Consider the following 18,925-nt stretch of genomic DNA (forward strand, 5'->3'; position numbering starts at 1 on the left):
CAAATAGTTTTCTGATAGGAAGAAACTATTTGTATATACTTACAGACTTCAAGTTTACAGAATACTGAAGATTTAAGCTTCTGAGTTAAGAGTTAGTTCAGTAAAGTTACCTGGTTAATGGGTATCAGCAGTGAAGATATATAAAGTATAAGAGTAACAAAAAAAATTGTGTCTTATTAATTCGAACATGCTACAGCAGTTAATAAACACCACTAGTAAATTCCCTCAGAAATATGAGTGCTGGTCTGTGAGGACTGAGAGCAAATCCATGGCTTCATGTCAATGTTGAGTGGAAACAATATGCCCAAGCTGGTCCCAAACTCACTCCACAAAAAGTCAAAGTGACATGTTTTTCTACAGCAGCATAAGTCAACATATTACGTTCTATTTACCTCGTTAACTCAGCATGATGTCCGCACAGCACTGTGGGCTTAGAGACTGTCATTTTGGCTTGCTCTGTAAGAAGTTTACACAATTTTTTCCTCAGTATCACACGTCCAAAGGATTTCAGAGGGCTGTCCACTTTATTATGCAAAGACAATCTAATAACCGTTTTTATCTTATATATTGCTCAAAACGAACCCAGCATGCACTACTGCTGCAATTCTGCAAAGGAACATGGTGCAGTCCCAGTATATACTTTTCACAAAGCATTCCAACTCATATGGTTTGAAACCAGAATAGACTATTAATCTGTTCAGACTCCCAGCTGCTGAAGCATGCCTCATTAGAGAGGCACTGGACCAGATCAGCTTGCTGATGTCACCCTCTCCCAGCTTGCTTTCTGTAACTGCACATAATTGTGTTCCCCCCCTTCCTCTTTTCTTCCATTTTAAGACCGAAAAAGGCAAAGAATTGCCTATCAGTCAACTGAGTGACACTAACCAGACTGCAAGACACTTGCAGGCTCCATGCTTACAGCACAGCCAGCTGGGCTGCCTCTGTTATTCCATGGTCATGACTGACCCAGAGAGGAACAGCAAGGCATGGCTGCATGGTGTAAGGTCTATGGCAAACAAGACTGGTCATTTCCCATTGAGACAGCATGCAGAGAGCGATGGCCACAACAGGACGGTGCAGTCTGGCCTAATGAACAAATGAACAAGACTTACTCTCTGCAGGTCAGCTGTCTCACTGCTTCCCCAACAGAGCCCAAGCAGAAGCAGTGCTGTTGGAGGGTTTCCCTCAGCTGCTCCAGAGCCACCATTTTGGTTGCTTTCATCTTCCTCTAGTCCTGAAAAGCACCAACCCTTCCATAACGAAGCTCCTGCAACCTAACTCTGGGAGGGCTCCCCTCTACTCACAACAGCAATTACACCCCTATGGCCATGACAAACCAATGTTTCATTCCCCACACCCCAAGCATCATCATATCTCCTTCCAAATCCACTATGTACCAGCAGCATCCAGCTCCTTTCTTCCTTACCATTCCCTAACTACCTACCCATAGCACCCAACAAAAAAAGCACTATATTTTCTTCTGCCTCTGCCCTTCATAAAGCAGTTCCCTCTTCCTCACTGAAACGACTCCCCTGTGCAAAGCCTCCAACAGCTGCCCTAAGTCAAGCAAGAACTCTATCCAGTATTATTCACTGCTCAGTCTTCATACTTTCTTCACAGGTCCTCTTAGTGTTTTCAGCAACAATTCAGGAGTAACTCCGTACTACGGCATCAACATGATGATGCTAAGTGACTGTCCTGATACCTGGTGGAAAGTACAGCACATGGTAATTACAGCTTTCCTGACAATACATTGTGATTGAAGGAAAATATTGCAACAAACCACTACTGGAGAAGAACACTTTCAACCGTTTTTAACTTTGCCAGTCTTTACCCTTTTCAGTCAATATCCTCTAAAGCAGGTGTTTAGCTCAGAATACAATTTCAGTTTTAACAACTCAGCCATTCAGAAACAGGAAAACAGTTATTTTCCCAAATTAAAGAAATGCTTGTACCTCTCTGGTGAGCAGCTCTAGTAAATTCATTCTCTCAGTAGAAGTTGGCTTTACTGTTCCACACAAAAAAAAGAAAAAAATTGCCAAATTTCATAATCATTACAAATCATTACACTTGCAAAACAGCAAAATATCATAATTGTTCCTTTGTGTCAGTTACACAGTGTTTCACGTTGACCAGCTTGTACAGACACTGCGCAAATCTACGGCAAGTAATTGAGCATACTCTATCTAGCCCAAGGGCACAAAACAAAGTAGGATTTTCTATGCAGTGGTTGCCCCCTTCTGCTCCAGAGAGGTGGGGCCAGACACTGTAATAGATACTCAATTTGCCAGAAAAAAGGAGTCTGTCAAGAGTAGCATTTTAAAAAGTGGAACTGGGCAGGCTAGACGAGAAACTAGACCTAAATGGAAAAGGAAATCAAAGGAAAACTGGCAGGCTCAAGTTGAACAATGCTTTGGAGAACTGAATTCTGCCCCAATCTCCATTAATAGCTTCAGAACTCAGACAAGTCATTCAAACCAGGCTTTTATAAAGCATTCATTTCTTTCATAAGACCCTTCTCATTTCTGCGAAGCCATTTGGTACTTTGAGTCTGATTTGCAGAAGTGCTAGATGCTCACAGATAATATGAAGCCAATGTAAGTTGTGCTTTGAACTTAAGATGACCTTTAAAAGGTTCAGTATTAGCTACCCAAATCCAGGGATATTACTTGTGCCATAGATTAAAGAAGTCTAATGATACGTTACATAAATATGATCTTTATCATCCAAGCCTGTAAGTGACCAAAAGACACATTTGTTGGCAGCACACTATCCAGTATTACTGAAGGGAAAAATTAGACCAGATCGCAAAAGCTAGACGTCCACCAAATACCACAGAATATTAAATATTTACCCAAGCACTGCTCTTTAAAGGTACAATTCAGTGAATTTATCTTGAATAGACAGGAACAGACAGGATTAAAATACCTTACCAAGTACCAGAAAAAACAAACAAACAAGGTGTTTCAAACCCAAATTCAGTTTTCTAAGAAATACACCATTTGGAATACAAAAGCAAGTAATACCAGGCTACTAAAGAGCAGCTGACACCATGTTCCCTGGTAACAGAAGATAGCACATGCCAAGATACTGTCCCTGCCATAGCCCTGATATGACATTGGGCCTGAAAGCTGTTCTCAACTACTACAGTCTAGCCCTGGACGCTAGTCGTAAAAGCATTACTTCTTTAAGTCATTCTTCAGACACCTCTTTAGCAACAGATTTATCCTGTTTTAAGCTCTTTCTTATCTGTAACAAAAAGTTAGGACTGTTTATCCTAACAATCAATTCCTTCTTGTGCTCTTTTAACACATTTTTTTCTAAGAGCTGATGTCCAAAAATGTCTCCATCCTTCTTCTTGTTTGTTTAACAAAATGTTTTTCAGCTTATTTTCAATACTTGGTTATGCCCTCCCACTGTTCTGGTAGGCATTGTTCCCTCCTTGTTTTCAACAGTTCTTGAAATCCTGAAAAACTGGGCAGGTTTGTGTATTAAAAAAAAAGTATTTCTCTTAATAGCATGGAATTTCAATGAAGCACTAGTTTCTCAACTAACATCTGGAATAACAAAGCATTACAATTTTAAAAATTCCACAGCTTGTATACCTCACAAACCAGTCTGGCAGTTGAAGGACCCAGAAACCCTGTGAAAATACCATGTCTGGAAAAATTACAGCAGCTCAGCTGACCTGCAGCTGATGTACAACTGCAGTATGTTCATTCACACCATTACAACTACTCCAAAATTTGTAAACAACAAGGCATCTTGTGGGTGGTGATGGTGGGGGGAACACAGGACTTCTAATTCTGCAATTCTTGGGAGAAAAACCTGCAGTCTGTCAAAGTTTGTTAACAGAGATTTACACTATGATGGTAGAGAAAGTAAAATTAAGTATCAACTATAATAATGGAAGACAGATACAAATGCAAGCAGAAAAGAGACAGAGGATTAAGGAAAACCACAGGAAAAGTGTCTTTAAAAAACAGCTTTTGTTTGTTGTCTATCTAAACAAATATTAATCCAATTATCCAAGCCACGTAAAAACATTACAGTTGCTGAACAGCCAAAACACTCTGATTTCAAAGTCTGGTGCATAAGGAGTGCAGAACATGGATCAGAGCTAAAACAGGAAGCAGGAATGCAAAGAACAGCTGAGATCACAACACCCTGTTTGTTGTATTTTCCATGTTAGGTACCATATGTTCTCGTGTTAGGTAGCTAGTTGGGGATAAATTTCCAAATTAAAGTAACAGGTAAAAAAACAGCTAGGGAACTCATGAAATTAACAACTTGCATATATTTACATTTTTAAGTGAACATGAACACGAGTCAAAACCTGAAGCTAAACTGTGCTAGAGTATAATTTCCCTTATTCCACACTGTTTTGTCTTTACATTCCTTTGCCAGTTATCACTCAGAATTTTAGACAAATTTGGAAAGAAAACAACCTTTCCCTCAGTGTTGATAGCTACTCTACTGCACTGTGAATTATAGTACAACAGAACCAAGGACAGTAAGTATCATTTCAGGTAGTCATACAAAAACTAAAGATGGATCTTGGAATTTTATTTACACACTGTCACTCGATTAATTTTCTTTAAAGTAAAAAAAGAAACCTTAAACATGCAAGAACACCAAATATTAATATGGTATTTCAAAAGCTGATAGAACAAAAGTTTTCATTTTCCCAGTAAAATTCAATGGGAATCAAAAGCTACTCAACTGGAACAGTTCATTCCTTTAAAAATGGACAAATGAATTCTTTTCCCCTTTTACTTTAGGTTAGAAAATTTCGATGTATTCTACTAAGTGTCAAGAAGTGATGTCGATGCCACTGCAGCATCTGAAGGAATGGCGCAGCAGCAACCACAAAAGTTCACAGGATGCAAATTGGCTGCAGCTGCAACTCTGTCTCATCTACATTCTAACCTGCTTACCATTTTTATAGTTGATTTGAATAATTTTACATTCCGAATACATCCACTGAGGGAATCATAGAAAAACTTAAAAGAAAAAGACTCTCATTTATCTCAAAGGAAGGGTTATCATTTATTTTTTGAAACAGCACCACCAAGTATACATGATGACAATTAGCCCATCTTACTTAAAATACTTTATAATTTTTTATGTTGTAGTCAATTGAATTGCTCAAAATAAAAACATCACCTTGTGTCACTGGAAGAATTTTAGAACATTTGAAAAAGGTATTAATAAATAGATAGAATTAACACAAGTCAGTCATACCTTTAGCCACAGCTTCTTTATACTTTTCTTTGGCAGAATTTACTTCTTTTATTAGTTGTCTATAGCTAGATTTTAGTTTCTCCAGTTCTGTCTTTGTGACCTTTAAGAAGGCAGAAACACAAAATGTATTAAAAAATACTTATCCTCAACATTAAAAACATCTCAGTGTTAGTGAAAGAGAATTACAGGATTTGTTTTCCAAAATAAGGATGTTATCTTCTTTCACTGTCTTGAATTTATATTAACAGGTTGTTCCATGCTGTAACAAAGGCAAAATCAATAAATGTACGACATGAAATAGAGGAGTGAAACACAGATCCCCATTTGCATTAGTGCAGTAGAGTATAATGACAAACACGTTTAGGAAATTCAGTTTATCGTAAACACTACTACATTTCAATCAAAAGGAAAAAATAAAAGCACCAAAAAGATCCGTATTAAATCACAACAGATGAAAAATTTCTGTATACTAGCAGGAAGTATTTTCGAGTCTAAAATAAAAGGCAAGAAAAAAGAATTTTTAGATTTAACATATCATATAAATGGTCTAGAAATAGCAACTATGTACGGGCCAAACTACCTGTCATGAGACTTAAATCCCTTAAAAGGAAAAAAACAAAAACAAGCACTGTGGAACACAGCACTGAAGGATCTCCTTCCAATGGAAGAAGCTCCACTAAACATGACATCTTTGGTCAAGGAATTACAATAATGTTGTCTCTTCCATCCACCTTGTGACAAAATTAGTGCACTGTGCAGAAATAAAGGCTCACAGATCAGAAAACTTTTAAGAAACTCCCATAACAACCCCCACCTCTACAATGCCTAAGAATTGGAATATATATTAAAGAAACTTAAAACCTTCAGCAAAAAAGTATTACACATTCACAATTGAAAATCATAGAAAGAGGAACTTGAATTGAAGCGCTCAGCTCACTGAACATGTAGAAAAGGCAGCCCATTCTACAGAAAAAAAGGCTCTCTAGACAATCTTTCAGTACGATAAAGGCAATCAAACTTCGCATGCAGAAGACTCCTGTCCACAATTCACCCTTTTTTAGTGAGGTAGGGCCCAGATTCACGAAGAAAGAAGAATATCCAAAATCTGAATGGGAACTGGAATAAACCTGAAGATACAAGCTTTACTATAGCTTTGTGTCAAAAGCACAGCAATTTATTGTCCTTAAGAGTTTTATCAAAAGATCCATCATCCAAGAGTTCTCTAGAATAAAAAAGGATGATGCACATGCATTTTGCTGAAAGGAAAATACAGGTTTTGCCAGAGTATCCTAAAGATTATGAACCACACAGACACTCATCTTTACAAGTTTTAGATAATGCCCTGGGAAGTAGTACTTCACTAATGCATCTAACAAAAGCAGAAATAATACCACATAACATGAAAAGAATCGTGTGTTTCTGTGACCATTCTGTAAATGCTCCAGTGACACAAAACCTTGGAACAAACAGAGCCAGCTGACAATGAGGGAACACAACAAAACTAATCAGAATGCTATTCAAATGCTTCTTAGGAAAACCAGGAAAGGGAAAAAAAAACAGAAAAAGCAAATCACAGATTTATTAGAAGGGGTGCAGAATATTTGCATGGCCATATGCCCATGATTAATTAAAATCAATATGGCTCGTAATGAGACTTTTGGGGAGTGTTTAATATGCATTATATTTTGTTGGAAAGGTCTTAAAAAACCTAACGATTTATTAGAATTAACTGATTAGCAGAAAAAACATGTTTTATACAGTTTCTTTCAAAAACATGACTCAATTCCCATCAGTGCTGTTTCTGCTTATCCTCGCTATGCCTTTCTTGCTTGCTTTCTTTTTCCATTTCTCCAGCTCTCTATAGATTTAATCTTTATTATTTCTAACTTACACCACCACTTTCTCCCCTTCTCCTATCATGACTATACCTAGATGCACCAATCTGTAAGCAGCTGTAAGTGATTACTTGGTTTGGAAATTTTATTAGAGAAGGCAGCCTACTGACCATGCACCAAAAAGGCTGCACTCCCCACAGTCCAAACCTGGGGAAGAGGCCAAGATCCCAGCAGATTATGGAAGCAGTCCTATTACAGACAGTATGTCTAACTTAGTATGTTTAGTACTAGTTTAATATTCTCCTCCTAACGCGCCCAAGAATCTCTTAGTCATCAGTCCCTGATATTTGTATTATATTACTCAGATGTTATATTTGAATAACATTACTCCAAATTTCCCCCTTAACACCAACCACATTGCTGTAGTAAAGAAAAAATACTGCTTTCCTTCTCTCAGTAGAGCTTTCACACTGCCAATCTGATTTTCGACAGTTGCAGCTGACCTTCTTCCAGAGCACCTAAATGAAACTGTGATTCCTGTCAGCTTTACTGCCTAGACCCAGCACTCTCAGTGTCAGCAGGACAGCTGACATCATCTTCTATTCCACCACTAGCACTACAAGTAACAGAAAAGGCCCTGAAGAGCTCCACCTGAAGACTTAATACTTGGTTTACATTTGATTTATATTTTAAAATAGAGACTAGAATCCCACCCCTACCCAAAACAGTCTGGACTGTCAAGAGCACTGATTAAGAAAAGTTTTCAAAGCTGTGGCCCCAAGGATGCCTAGAGGGGGCAAGAGAAAAACAGGAGAGACAGAAGTGTCATATGGAATCATCCTCTACTGGAATAAGAGCATTTTCAATGCTATCTGTCCAAACAAATTCATACAGAAGAAAGCTTCACATCTCCACCTTGTCAGGTGGCAGGGGAGAGAAAATGTAGAGGAAATAACTAAAATTAAAACTAGACAAGATCTACACACCACAAATCACCACCTGTACATAGCACAAAAACACAGAAGTAGGAAAAAATGCCACCCTCAATATATTATTTTGTAAACATACAAAACTATAATAAATGTATAAAGCACAGCTGAATAAGTACCTTGTACATCTCTGCTTCAATTTGTTGATGAACACCTACATAACTCTTCTTCACTTGCTGCTTATCTTTGATCATCATTGTAAGCCTATGCAAAGGACCAGAATTAAGATCCTCTGCATGTGTCTTCATTATTTTGCTCAACTGTTCTGTTTGCTGCACCATGAGCAACCAAGACTGGAAAACAAAGGGGGCGGGGGGGACAGAAAAGCAGTTACTTTTTCTGGCTTACAAATAACCAAATGATGAACAGGAACTGTGAGGAAAGTACATCACTGTTTAAGACAATTTAGTAAAATATTTTTACCTGAATACAATTGAGATCATCTAAAATAAAGTTCTATCTGCTACAGCAAAACCATCCCTTGAACTTATTCAGAAAAAAGTATCAGAGACAAAAATGTATTGTATGGTGATATTTCAGCACCATTCCTGTACTCCTGAACACCCGTGAAATCTACACAGCCTGTTTTAGATTACATTCTCAATACCTTTGACGACAACGTCCCTGTGTTCTTTGTTCCTTTTCCTAATCATAATTCCTCTGTTCAAGATGACCTTTCTCTCTTTATTTAAATATCTCATAATAATATGCATTTGAGTTTTTATTGTTTTAGAGGATACCATTTATCAGCTGCTCCATATTAACTGACAGCATAAGTCTCCAGGCCACCAGGGGCAAAGCATAAGGTACCAACAGGCTAAGAGATAAAAGCAGTAACTCAACTGTCACAGTAACTGAACATCTTTCTATACATTATTTAATTAGCTTCCCTGGCAATTCTGTCAGTCACTTTTCAGGACAGCAAAATATATTCTGGCTTTGAATCTTGCCTAAAGAAATAACTGCAATGCGAACAGAGAGATTTCCAATGTACAACAGATATGGACCTGAAATTAAAGTTCGGATCAAATGAAAGTATCTGATACCCTAAAAAAACCTGTCACACTTGGTTGACAGGAACATTATTGAATTCCTTAGCGATAATCCACTAACACAGACTGCTGTACTACATTTGAAAATTCAGAGTGGCTATTTGCAATACAATTTATCAGTTAGGGAAGGCAGCTAATACACTGATTTTCATAATCTTGCTCTTACTAAAGATAGAAATCCACCTTAAATCAAACTTGAGAAATCTAATTTGTTTCATAGGTTTTGGGTTTTCTTATATCTCATTTTAAATATACATACATATTTCCATCACTACATGACTAGGGTAAAACTCAGACTGGATTTTACAGAATGAAGTGAAAGACAGTTCATTCCCATATACGTATGAAGCTATCTTTAACACTTCTTTTGGTTCACAGAACACTTCTTTTGGTTCACAGATGTTCCATGGACTGGCACAGAGTTATCTCGGATTGCTTGAAAAGTGGTATTCTGAAAGGTCACGGCCTAAAGCTTCCCGGCTGTTTCTGAAAAACATTTAATCTCTCCATTACAGAACACTTTCTAGATCACATCAGAAGACATACTGCAAAGTCGTGTATGAGAAAAACAATGTTAAACACCTCTGTTAGAGGAGCGGGCCTTGTGGTTACAGCTGAGTTCATGAGACAGCTCCTAGAGGTGAAACTGTAAGAGTTCTGCATTTGATTTTAGGCTGATTTATTATTGATGAGATAAAAATTGTTTCAATCAACCCTGAAAAGCACACCAAAAGCATTCTTTGACAGAACAGGTATTCTAAAGAAATACTGAGTTTACAATTCACCAAATGAACCCAAATAAGTCATATACATTGCAAAAAACTATCTTTCCATTAAAAACAAATTTTGCGCATTCCCCATTCCTAGCATCTCTCTTTCCACACTGAAAAAAACATTGGTTAAACAGGATTTCAGTGTTTTGTATGATTGTGTTTTATCCTTTTAAAATATTGAAAGTTAAAGTGAAAAGGTATAACAGGGGAAAGTCTTCAAACTTGAGATTTATACAGGATATAGAAAAGCAGCTGGGTGGGGACAGATAGCAGAAAAGGCAAAGCCTTTCCTTTCACAGAAAAAACAACACAATATATCAAAAGCAATGGAATAAAATATTGTTTGTTTTCACAGTATTTTTTTTAGACATACAAACACAAAAAATGCTTATGGGAAGCACTTAAAATTCTGCTTTTCTGACATTACTGATTGCTGCCCTGTGCCTTCCAGCAATTTTACTGCCTATTCGTTAAAAAAATAGGACACATTTCCCCAAACACCATCTCTCTGTGTTTACTCTTGCAGCATAGTTAAGAAAATAAAAGCATAAAAGATTAGAAATACTCTCTTGTATTTATTCTTTTATGTCACATAACACCAAAAGATCAAATATACGTGCACGATGTTTTAAATAAAAAGAGATACAAGATTTATGCCCAAAATATCTGGTCAGATTTTGGTTCTGTAAAATGCTATGCCAGAACAAGAGAAAAGGTATCATGAAATAGCAAAGTAAATTAGGATGACATGAGCAAAGTAATCAAACAATAATTCAGATAATTTAACTGCCCAAACCAGTAAGACAATAATACACTGCTACGTAACCTTAACCATGAAATTTCAGGGCAAGCCCATACAAAAGACTTGCCAGTAGCCTGTGAATACTTTTGCTGTTATGTAAAGATGTACATAGATCAGGGGTGGCGTTGGAGAGAGAAATGGCCCCTCCTTACAAGAAAAAAAGAAAAAAGGAGCAAAGGAGCAAAGTAACTCCTGAAAGAACATTGCCCAAACAAAAACAATGTCCAAAACAAGATTAAGATGTGACATGGACGCCTCTCTGCAACCCAAGAAGAAAATGGCTGAAAACACATCCTCAGCTTTTTTAGTTTGCTCACGCAAAACAGATACCCATAGCACTGACATAAACTGTGCTAGACTGAGTTGGCATGAGTGTATTTAGCGTTACAGCCCTTAACTTTTAGGTGGCCTATTCCCCTTTACTGTCCTAGCCCTAAGCCACATTCAGTTTCATTGCCTAAAAGAACTGCAGGACAGCTTTACTAGCACATAAGAGCAATTCTACTGCGGCAGCAATGGCAAGAATTACTCATCACATCATCAATAAATCTATCCAAAATTTTAGGATCCGACAGTATAAAATACATGGTGTAGAAAGCTTTAGAAATATTTTGACTTCTGCCATTCTTAGGCTAATGAAAATTTTTGAATCTTAGTTTACCAAAATCATAACAACTTAGCTAACAAAACTTATAACAAACTCCGTATGAGAAACGTAACCGGCTGAGAAGCATTCCAAACGCACCATCAAAACACACAGACAGAAAAAGGCAGTGCGTCAACTGAAAAGGCGAGAATTGCTGGGGGGAGGGCAACGACAGAATTTGGTATAGCTAAACACTACACGGTGCTACTTCTGGGACACGTGAACAGGCTAGCTACACCACTGCAGCTTTCCATTCATACACACCGCCACTTTAACCCAGTATAAATCTAGACAGCTGCTAGAGGATCAGTCATGTTCCTACTCCTATGCCATGGCTGGCATTCAAGCGGCAACTCCATAAGCCCATAAGCTTTGTCTAAAACTTAACCTGACCAAAAAAGGGTGTTGTCCTGCAGAGCAGGAGATCAGGACTTATGTTGGACTGAAGTGGCTTGTAACCACTGCTACGGCCAGAGGGCCAAGAATTGAATAAGCCATTAAAACAGATTTGTTTTCTTTAGTCGGGGGAATCCAAGTCAGGAGTGAAGCTAACCAACAGGTTAAACAGGGAAGCTTACTTCATCATTACCTTTGTTGTACTCGCTCTAAATCCAATGATTAATAATTTGGGGGGAGGACAGTTTTATCTTCATAAAAAGTCAAGATAGTTATTTTACACTGGATATAAAACTATGCTTAAACAACTTACAATTATGAGAAACATCCTGAATTAATGTTTTGTTTTTACAATACATACTATGGTGTGAATAACAGTTGGAATGCTAGGCTCTGTGTCTTGGTTTCCTGGCATTTTTCTATTTCTGTCACAAATTCTATATAACATAAACAATAGTTCCTATTTAACTGTTTTAAAAGAAAAGCTTACTATAGCCTACCCTATTTTCCAAATACTAAAAAAAAAGCAGCTGGCTCAACCCAGGAACCTAAAATACTAAAGTTCAGAATTCAGAATTCTGGTTATTTTATTGCTCTCAAAGCAAGGCTGGAGCTCAACTTCTGCACATTCCCCTGAGGGACTAAAAGGAGCTCATTTTAAACACTGTCAACAGTAAGTCTCAAGAAGCTGAATCAATAGGGATCCAACAGACATACTATTTTGAGTTGGGCCAGTTACCATTCCATTTTCTTTTAAATAAAGTGGACAGAATATAAGACATAATCACTTGGCAAAGCATCCAGGAAATAAATATTTACTGTGACACACTTCAGTAGTTCATTTTAAAATAAAAAAAGTAACTGTACTTTGTTACTTACAAAAAATGTAAGTAACAACCAACCAAACAACCAGCCAAACAAACAAAAAAACCAAAAAACCCAAATACTATTGATTTCTAAGGATATTCCAAATTCAAAATACTTTCTTCTTACCTTGGACACATTGCTGATATAATCCAGTTGAGAAGTGCTCTCTTTATCTACTTGATTACAAAGATTCTGTAAAGTGGAGGCGTACTCTTTATCACTTTTTACTCGCATGACCATAAATTTCTTCACTGTTTCAAGCAGTCGTAGTTCCCAATCTTGCAGTTTTAATAAAGCATCATGAGAATACTTCAGGTCACTTCCAAACCCCATTTTTTAAGGCACTATATACCGTAGAGGTGACAAGATAGCCTCTTTACCACATCTGAAAGCAGAACAAGATTCATGAGAAACACAGAAAGAAAAACTTGGTGTGTTACAAAGAGCACCTATTAAGGTCTAAACTCTGAAGTAACATAACCGTAAGATTGAGCACACCTGTACATATACCACCTGGACACAAACTGGAAGGAAGGGCACCACACTGGTTAGAACAGCAATCTGGGACTCAAAGACATCTCAGGTCCTACATGTTGCTTTGGATTGAGAGCTTAATCTCAGTTTGTGTCCCTCAGTTGCCCACCTGTAATGCAGCATTATAATAGTATCTCCCTAACTCAAAGTGGAGTTATGAGGGAACACATGGAAGCCCCTACGACAGATACGAGACCAATCCACATACTTAATCAAATCAATAAATACAGGTAACAATATCTCCAGGCAAAACCCCCCAACTGCATTGCTTCACTCCTAGTGACCCCAAATGTTTGACTCCCCCTCAGATCATGACAGAGTTCTTAATTTCATGCTATTTTCCCCCAAGGCAGCCCAGTCTCATCACACAAAATGGACACCTGATAACCAGATAATAAATATTGACTAAACATTGAACCCTATTCTTATGAAATACTATAGCACAACCTCAGGTCAAAGACACCTGTCTGAGCTTGCTTTAAAACACCTGCCACTTATACCAATAAATTTGCAACCACATCACAGAACAGCTGAGCCCACGCACACAAGTAATTTCCACAGACTTGCATATGTTTTGTACTGTGGGCTGAACACCCATTTTCTGTGTATTCATCACAAACCTGTTCCTATACTAATCAGCCTCAAATTAGATGACAAACCTATATGAAGTACAACTACACTGCTAGACCACAGCACAGACATACCCTGTGCATTGCTCGTTCACCAATTCCCATGCTCCAGCCAAGCCTTGGTTCTGCTGAACACACGAGGACTGATTTCTTCATAGACATTTAGCTGGCACTTAAATTAGCTGAGTGCCTTACAAACATTAATAGATTTATCTTCCTAACAGCCCATGAGGTGAAGCAAGACTAATACTCCTATTTTACACAGAGAACTAAGACGCAGAAATTAATGTCAACATTGTACCAGCTAATGCCGGCTGCCTAATTTGCAAGGCTTAAAGAGAGCCTTCTCAGAGTGCCTAGCATTTCTAGCATATTAAACATCCAGAACAAAGACGTGATTGGCTTCAGTTACCACACAAAATTTCTGCAAATCAGAACCTACAACTTCAAAGTTGATAATCAAAAAATGAAGAACAGCCATCACATAGGCAAATTTTCCTGTATACGATCTGTCCGATACGATACATGCCATGGCAATAACAACATAATCACTATCTCCAGAGCAGCCTTACTCCCCGAACCAGTCTCTCTCTTCCTGCAGCTCCCTGCCTCAGTCACCATTTCCAACAAGTTACAGAAATAAGTGGCGTCCAGTACATATCCATCCTCAGAACACAAGCCATGCTCTGTACCAAAAGAAACAAAAAGTCCACCAAGCAAATAACAACAGCATTATGTTATTATGCACACATACAGTAGAGGCAAATAAGGTTACACAGGCAACCTTAATTCTAGCACACTCTGTTACAAGCTTGCAGCTGCTCTCAACTTCAACATCATCACATTTTAGCCAGAAATCTCACTGATGGTTAGAAGGTCTGTCATAAAAAGCAATACTAAGTAATTTATACAGGCTGTATTTATAAAGGATGGTCTTTGTCATTTTTAGTTGTATTAATGATAATATTTTTACAGTTAAAGTTTAGGAAGTCTTGCAAAAACACTAATATTTTAGCAAGATGAATGAAAGAAAAAATCTTAAAGCACCTACTTATTAACATGACTGGTGCTTCATTTTTGATTTTTGGACACTCTTTAGATCTGTATCTACTTTCGAGACCAAGCTGATTTTTCTCCTACCACATGTAAGAGTTACAAGAAAAGCTAGTATCTTTACTTCCTTAGATTCCAAATTCACAAAAGGTGGGAGCTGAATCTCAGGATGAAGTCCTGTGCTGCCAGTAGAGTGCTGTTTTCTTTTCTTTTACTCTGACCCTCATCTTTTACTGAAAAGCAAGAGGGCAAGGGAGGGAAAAAAATATTCTCACCATCTATTTCAGTTAGCTTCTACTGACTGTGGAGCCATAAGATCGCAAAAATCAATAGAACAGGAGATCCAATAACACCTCTCTCCAGCTTGCCAAGTCTCCTTTCAGCAAGTAAGGATTAGATTTTTTCAAACTACACTATGAGATGCCTGTGTACATAGACAAAAAAATTGTACACATACTGGACTCTGATGCTTGTTTTAAATCATTCCATTCACCACTACAGAAGAAACACAGTAAAAATTTCTTTTGCAAAACTGTTCAGATTCTGATTCTTTAAGACTAACCAGGATGAACTTTCAGAGCTGATCATTCTCAGCTGGGCAAGCCAGCCTCAATACCCCTTCCTTGTAAAACAGGAGAATGTTCAAGCAAGAAATTGAGCTAATCTCAAATGCTCCAATATGGCAAAGGCAAAGAAGTGATAAACAAGTATCCAAGATCTAAACCACTTAACTGCCTATAAGCTAAAACCCAACACTTTTAATTAGATATAGAAACCAACCGAAACCTGTATAGATCACAGTTACTCAAAGACAAAACTGTATGAAGAATTACCAATTCTTTATAGTAATAGAAACGTTCAATGCAGTCTGTACTTAAAATACTCTTAAAAAGCACAACAGCATTTCAAAAGGCCATTGTTCAAAGAGACAATAGCTGGCATCAATACATATGGGTATTTTTCCAGGTTTGATATTCACCTGTGTACACAGATGACTTCATAGATGCCTTAGTGGGTCAGACTAATGACCCATTCAGACCAGTGCTCTGTCTCCAACCAGGACAACAGGAGACGCTGTTTACAGATAGTGAGCAAACCTGTCTGCTATTTGTGGCCTGTTCCTCTTGTGCTTCCCCACATCCACAGTTACTGGATTAGGGAAGATATATTAATAGTCCCATTTTTTTGCTTCCCAACACAATATTATAACAGTAGTGCTGAACACGCAAGACAAAGATTCTCGCCCAGATTTTGCAACCACAAACTAGTGGCAAATTTGAGAAGCACAAAGCAAAATCTAAATCCAGAAAAGATTTACTATGGGACCAGTGGGAGATAAGGAAGGTTTGAGACACAGAGGTACTTCCTACTCTGATGCAGAAAATATGGGGGAAAAAAGTGTGAAAGTATGAAAAACTTGTTTCTCAAAACAAGACAGAGAACATTTTATCTTAGAGGAAAGGGAAAAAAGTAGATGTTGGCATCATGCTTTAAACTAGCTAGATGAAGAACTGATGACTCTGAACACACAAAATCACAAATTTAATACAGGAGAAAACCTTCAAGAATTGCTTACCCTTACTGTGAAGAAATCTTTCCTACTTGTGTTAGATACCCATGATGTTTACCTCTTTTTCCATATGTGAACAACGCTTGCATAATTTGATATGCCAATGAAGTCTCAAACAGAGGTCTAGCATGTTTTGTAAAGGTAACAAATTCCCAGTGGCACCAGACGAGGCAAATGAGTTTCAGCTAGTTTAATCTTTATTTTGAAATAGGATGTAATCTCACTTCTCACTATAAAATTACTGGATATGCAAATTAGCCATCAATATTTGGTAAATATTACCAGTTAAAATATATCCCAGACCCAATTCTAGGAAAGTAGGACATACTTTTTTTAGAATCACTTCCAAAATAACAAGCTAATTATGTGACAAGTAGTAAACTGTCAATGTACATTTAATAATCTACTGTGAATGAGGAACCATTCCTCGAACAGTTCTGAATTTCAGTTACCAGATATGGTCTATGAGTGATCTCAATCACTGCCACCAGGAGTAAGATTCCAAAATAAGCAATGTTAAATTTTGTCAGTATGTCCCTGAAAAGTTTCAATGACAGCCGCATAAGTCTTCAATACTGAAACAGAGGCAATATTCCAGCATTAGCAGTCTTCCTGGAATCCAGCAACGACTCCAGCAACAACTCTGAAGAAAGTACTTTTCACATCTACACCTGATTTAAACATTGCAACCCATCCCTGACACATGAGAATGACCCATACTGGGTCAGATCACTGGTCCATCTAGCCTTATGTCCTGTGTCTCTGTCAACCACCAAAAGCAAACGAGTAGGGAAGAACAGAGCACGTATAAAACAATATTTATCCAGAATACTCTCCTACCCTCGCAACAGCTTGTGGCTCGTGGATTCTATTATATATTGCCATGAAACATATCCAGGAATGTGATCGTTAATCTTAAAATAATGATGAATCCCTGTGCATCATTGGAACTTGTGGTTAATAATGTGAATGACAGCCCACATATTTAGAGCTTTCCAGGCCAAGCTAGGTAACTCATAAACCACAAATCAGAAGCAAGCCTGGCTTCCAGTTAAATTCGGAACAGGGCAGCACAGCACATCTGGAGCCTCAAGAAGAGGAGATATGGAATGGGAATGGTATGCTGAGAGGATCACACTTGCTCTTGATCAACTCTTCTGCTCCTAAACCAACATGGGCTCCAAATCACTCAGCGTGGTACATATTTTGCGGCCCTAGTCAAAACATTAAGAATGCTGAGAAAAAAGAAAAGGAAGAGGACTTGGATTCAGGAGAAACAAATGCTCAAATTCAAGGCTTTAGTACTGATTTAAAAACATTCACAACAGGTGATCAATTTACTAGACAGTCCATCTCAATTTCTGAATATGAGGTTTATAGTAGTTATATTCCATTAGAACAACGAAAGAAATCATTCTTACCCCTCTCCCTATACCCCAAATAAAAATTAGACTATTAAATGATTGAAATATATAATTGAATAATTGAAAAGATCTACTCCTTGAACATACAAGACCTACTATGAAACATAGAACACATACTAGCTATCATTTAGACTAATCGCATATTCAAACTATTGTCTATATATGCATTTGATGTTAATTGTATGAAACAAACTAGCCTTCACCAAGTTAATGCTTCCATAGAGCTACTACTATCAAAAAACATGTAAAGTGGTAATCTAAAGGTGGCCCGATCACCTCAAAATTGGTCTAAAATATTAGTTTATCTAAGCCAAAATAAGCAGCTTATTTTCAGGAAAGCTTTCCTGCAAAACACAGCTCACATACCTTTAAAATTTTTCTCTGAAAAATGATCCTTAGTATACTTTTCTTTATGCCAGCAGCTGCTTCTTCTGACTTTCACTTTCCAAAATATACCTCTGTTTTCTAGGAACTCTGTGAAAGAAAAACAGATCAAATACAGTTTTTACTTTGTTCCAGCATTTACTTTACAATATGTTGCAAAAATTAAATTTTGGTACGTTACTTTGCATTTTCAGATTATTACCAGAATATATATTTAAAAAAAAAACCCACAGTTGGAAGGAAACACGAAAAGCAAAGATGCCTCAAATGATTGCAAGTAGTATTATACTATCACTTCATACACACAGTTTTGAGGCAAGAAATAACTTTGTCTACACAAAACCTCTATATGGAGCTCAAGGTGGTTATTTTTTAAAGTTCTCGGAATTTCTTTTCCTATGATGTGTATTATACCCGGAAAATTAAATAAATTCATTTATTTGTGAAGGTATGAACTTTGTCCTTGATAAAGCAAAAAGGAAGCCAATTACTAAGGAAAGGAGAAGCATGAGAAACCAAAAGATATTATAAAGCAAAGATGAACTTAATAGCAGTATTTTCAAAAGACAGTAAGGAAACAAGTGGCAAGCTGTGAAAGTGACCAAGATACTGAAATTTCCTTACAAATTCTCCAATTACTCCAAGACCTTGAATAGTAGGAAGTCAGAGTTAAAAAGACTGCAGCACTCAAAATTCAAGCTGCAACTCTGAAATACAAATTACGTGA

The 18,925-nt window shown here is 37.4% G+C and overlaps 1 protein-coding gene across 8 annotated transcripts in view; it reads right to left on the reverse strand.

Annotated features, from left to right (window-relative positions):
* The window catches only part of LOC135324785 (tyrosine-protein kinase Fer), a 183,670-nt gene that overhangs the window by 151,605 nt on the left and 13,140 nt on the right, over positions 1-18,925 (reverse strand). For 7 of the 8 annotated variants that reach the window (XM_064501704.1, XM_064501703.1, XM_064501700.1 and 4 more), the window contains 4 exons: positions 18,181-18,288; positions 12,731-12,989; positions 8,188-8,361; positions 5,245-5,344 (listed from right to left, as the gene is read on the reverse strand). In XM_064501704.1, coding sequence (XP_064357774.1) covers positions 5,245-5,344; positions 8,188-8,361; positions 12,731-12,937 — 481 coding nt within the window. In that variant the 5' untranslated portion in view covers positions 12,938-12,989; positions 18,181-18,288. The remainder of the gene's footprint in view (positions 1-5,244; positions 5,345-8,187; positions 8,362-12,730; positions 12,990-18,180; positions 18,289-18,925) is intronic. The other variant, XM_064501705.1, reaches the window with a different exon arrangement.

This window comes from Dromaius novaehollandiae, chromosome Z (genome assembly GCF_036370855.1).
Source record: "Dromaius novaehollandiae isolate bDroNov1 chromosome Z, bDroNov1.hap1, whole genome shotgun sequence".
NCBI lineage: Eukaryota > Metazoa > Chordata > Aves > Casuariiformes > Dromaiidae > Dromaius > Dromaius novaehollandiae.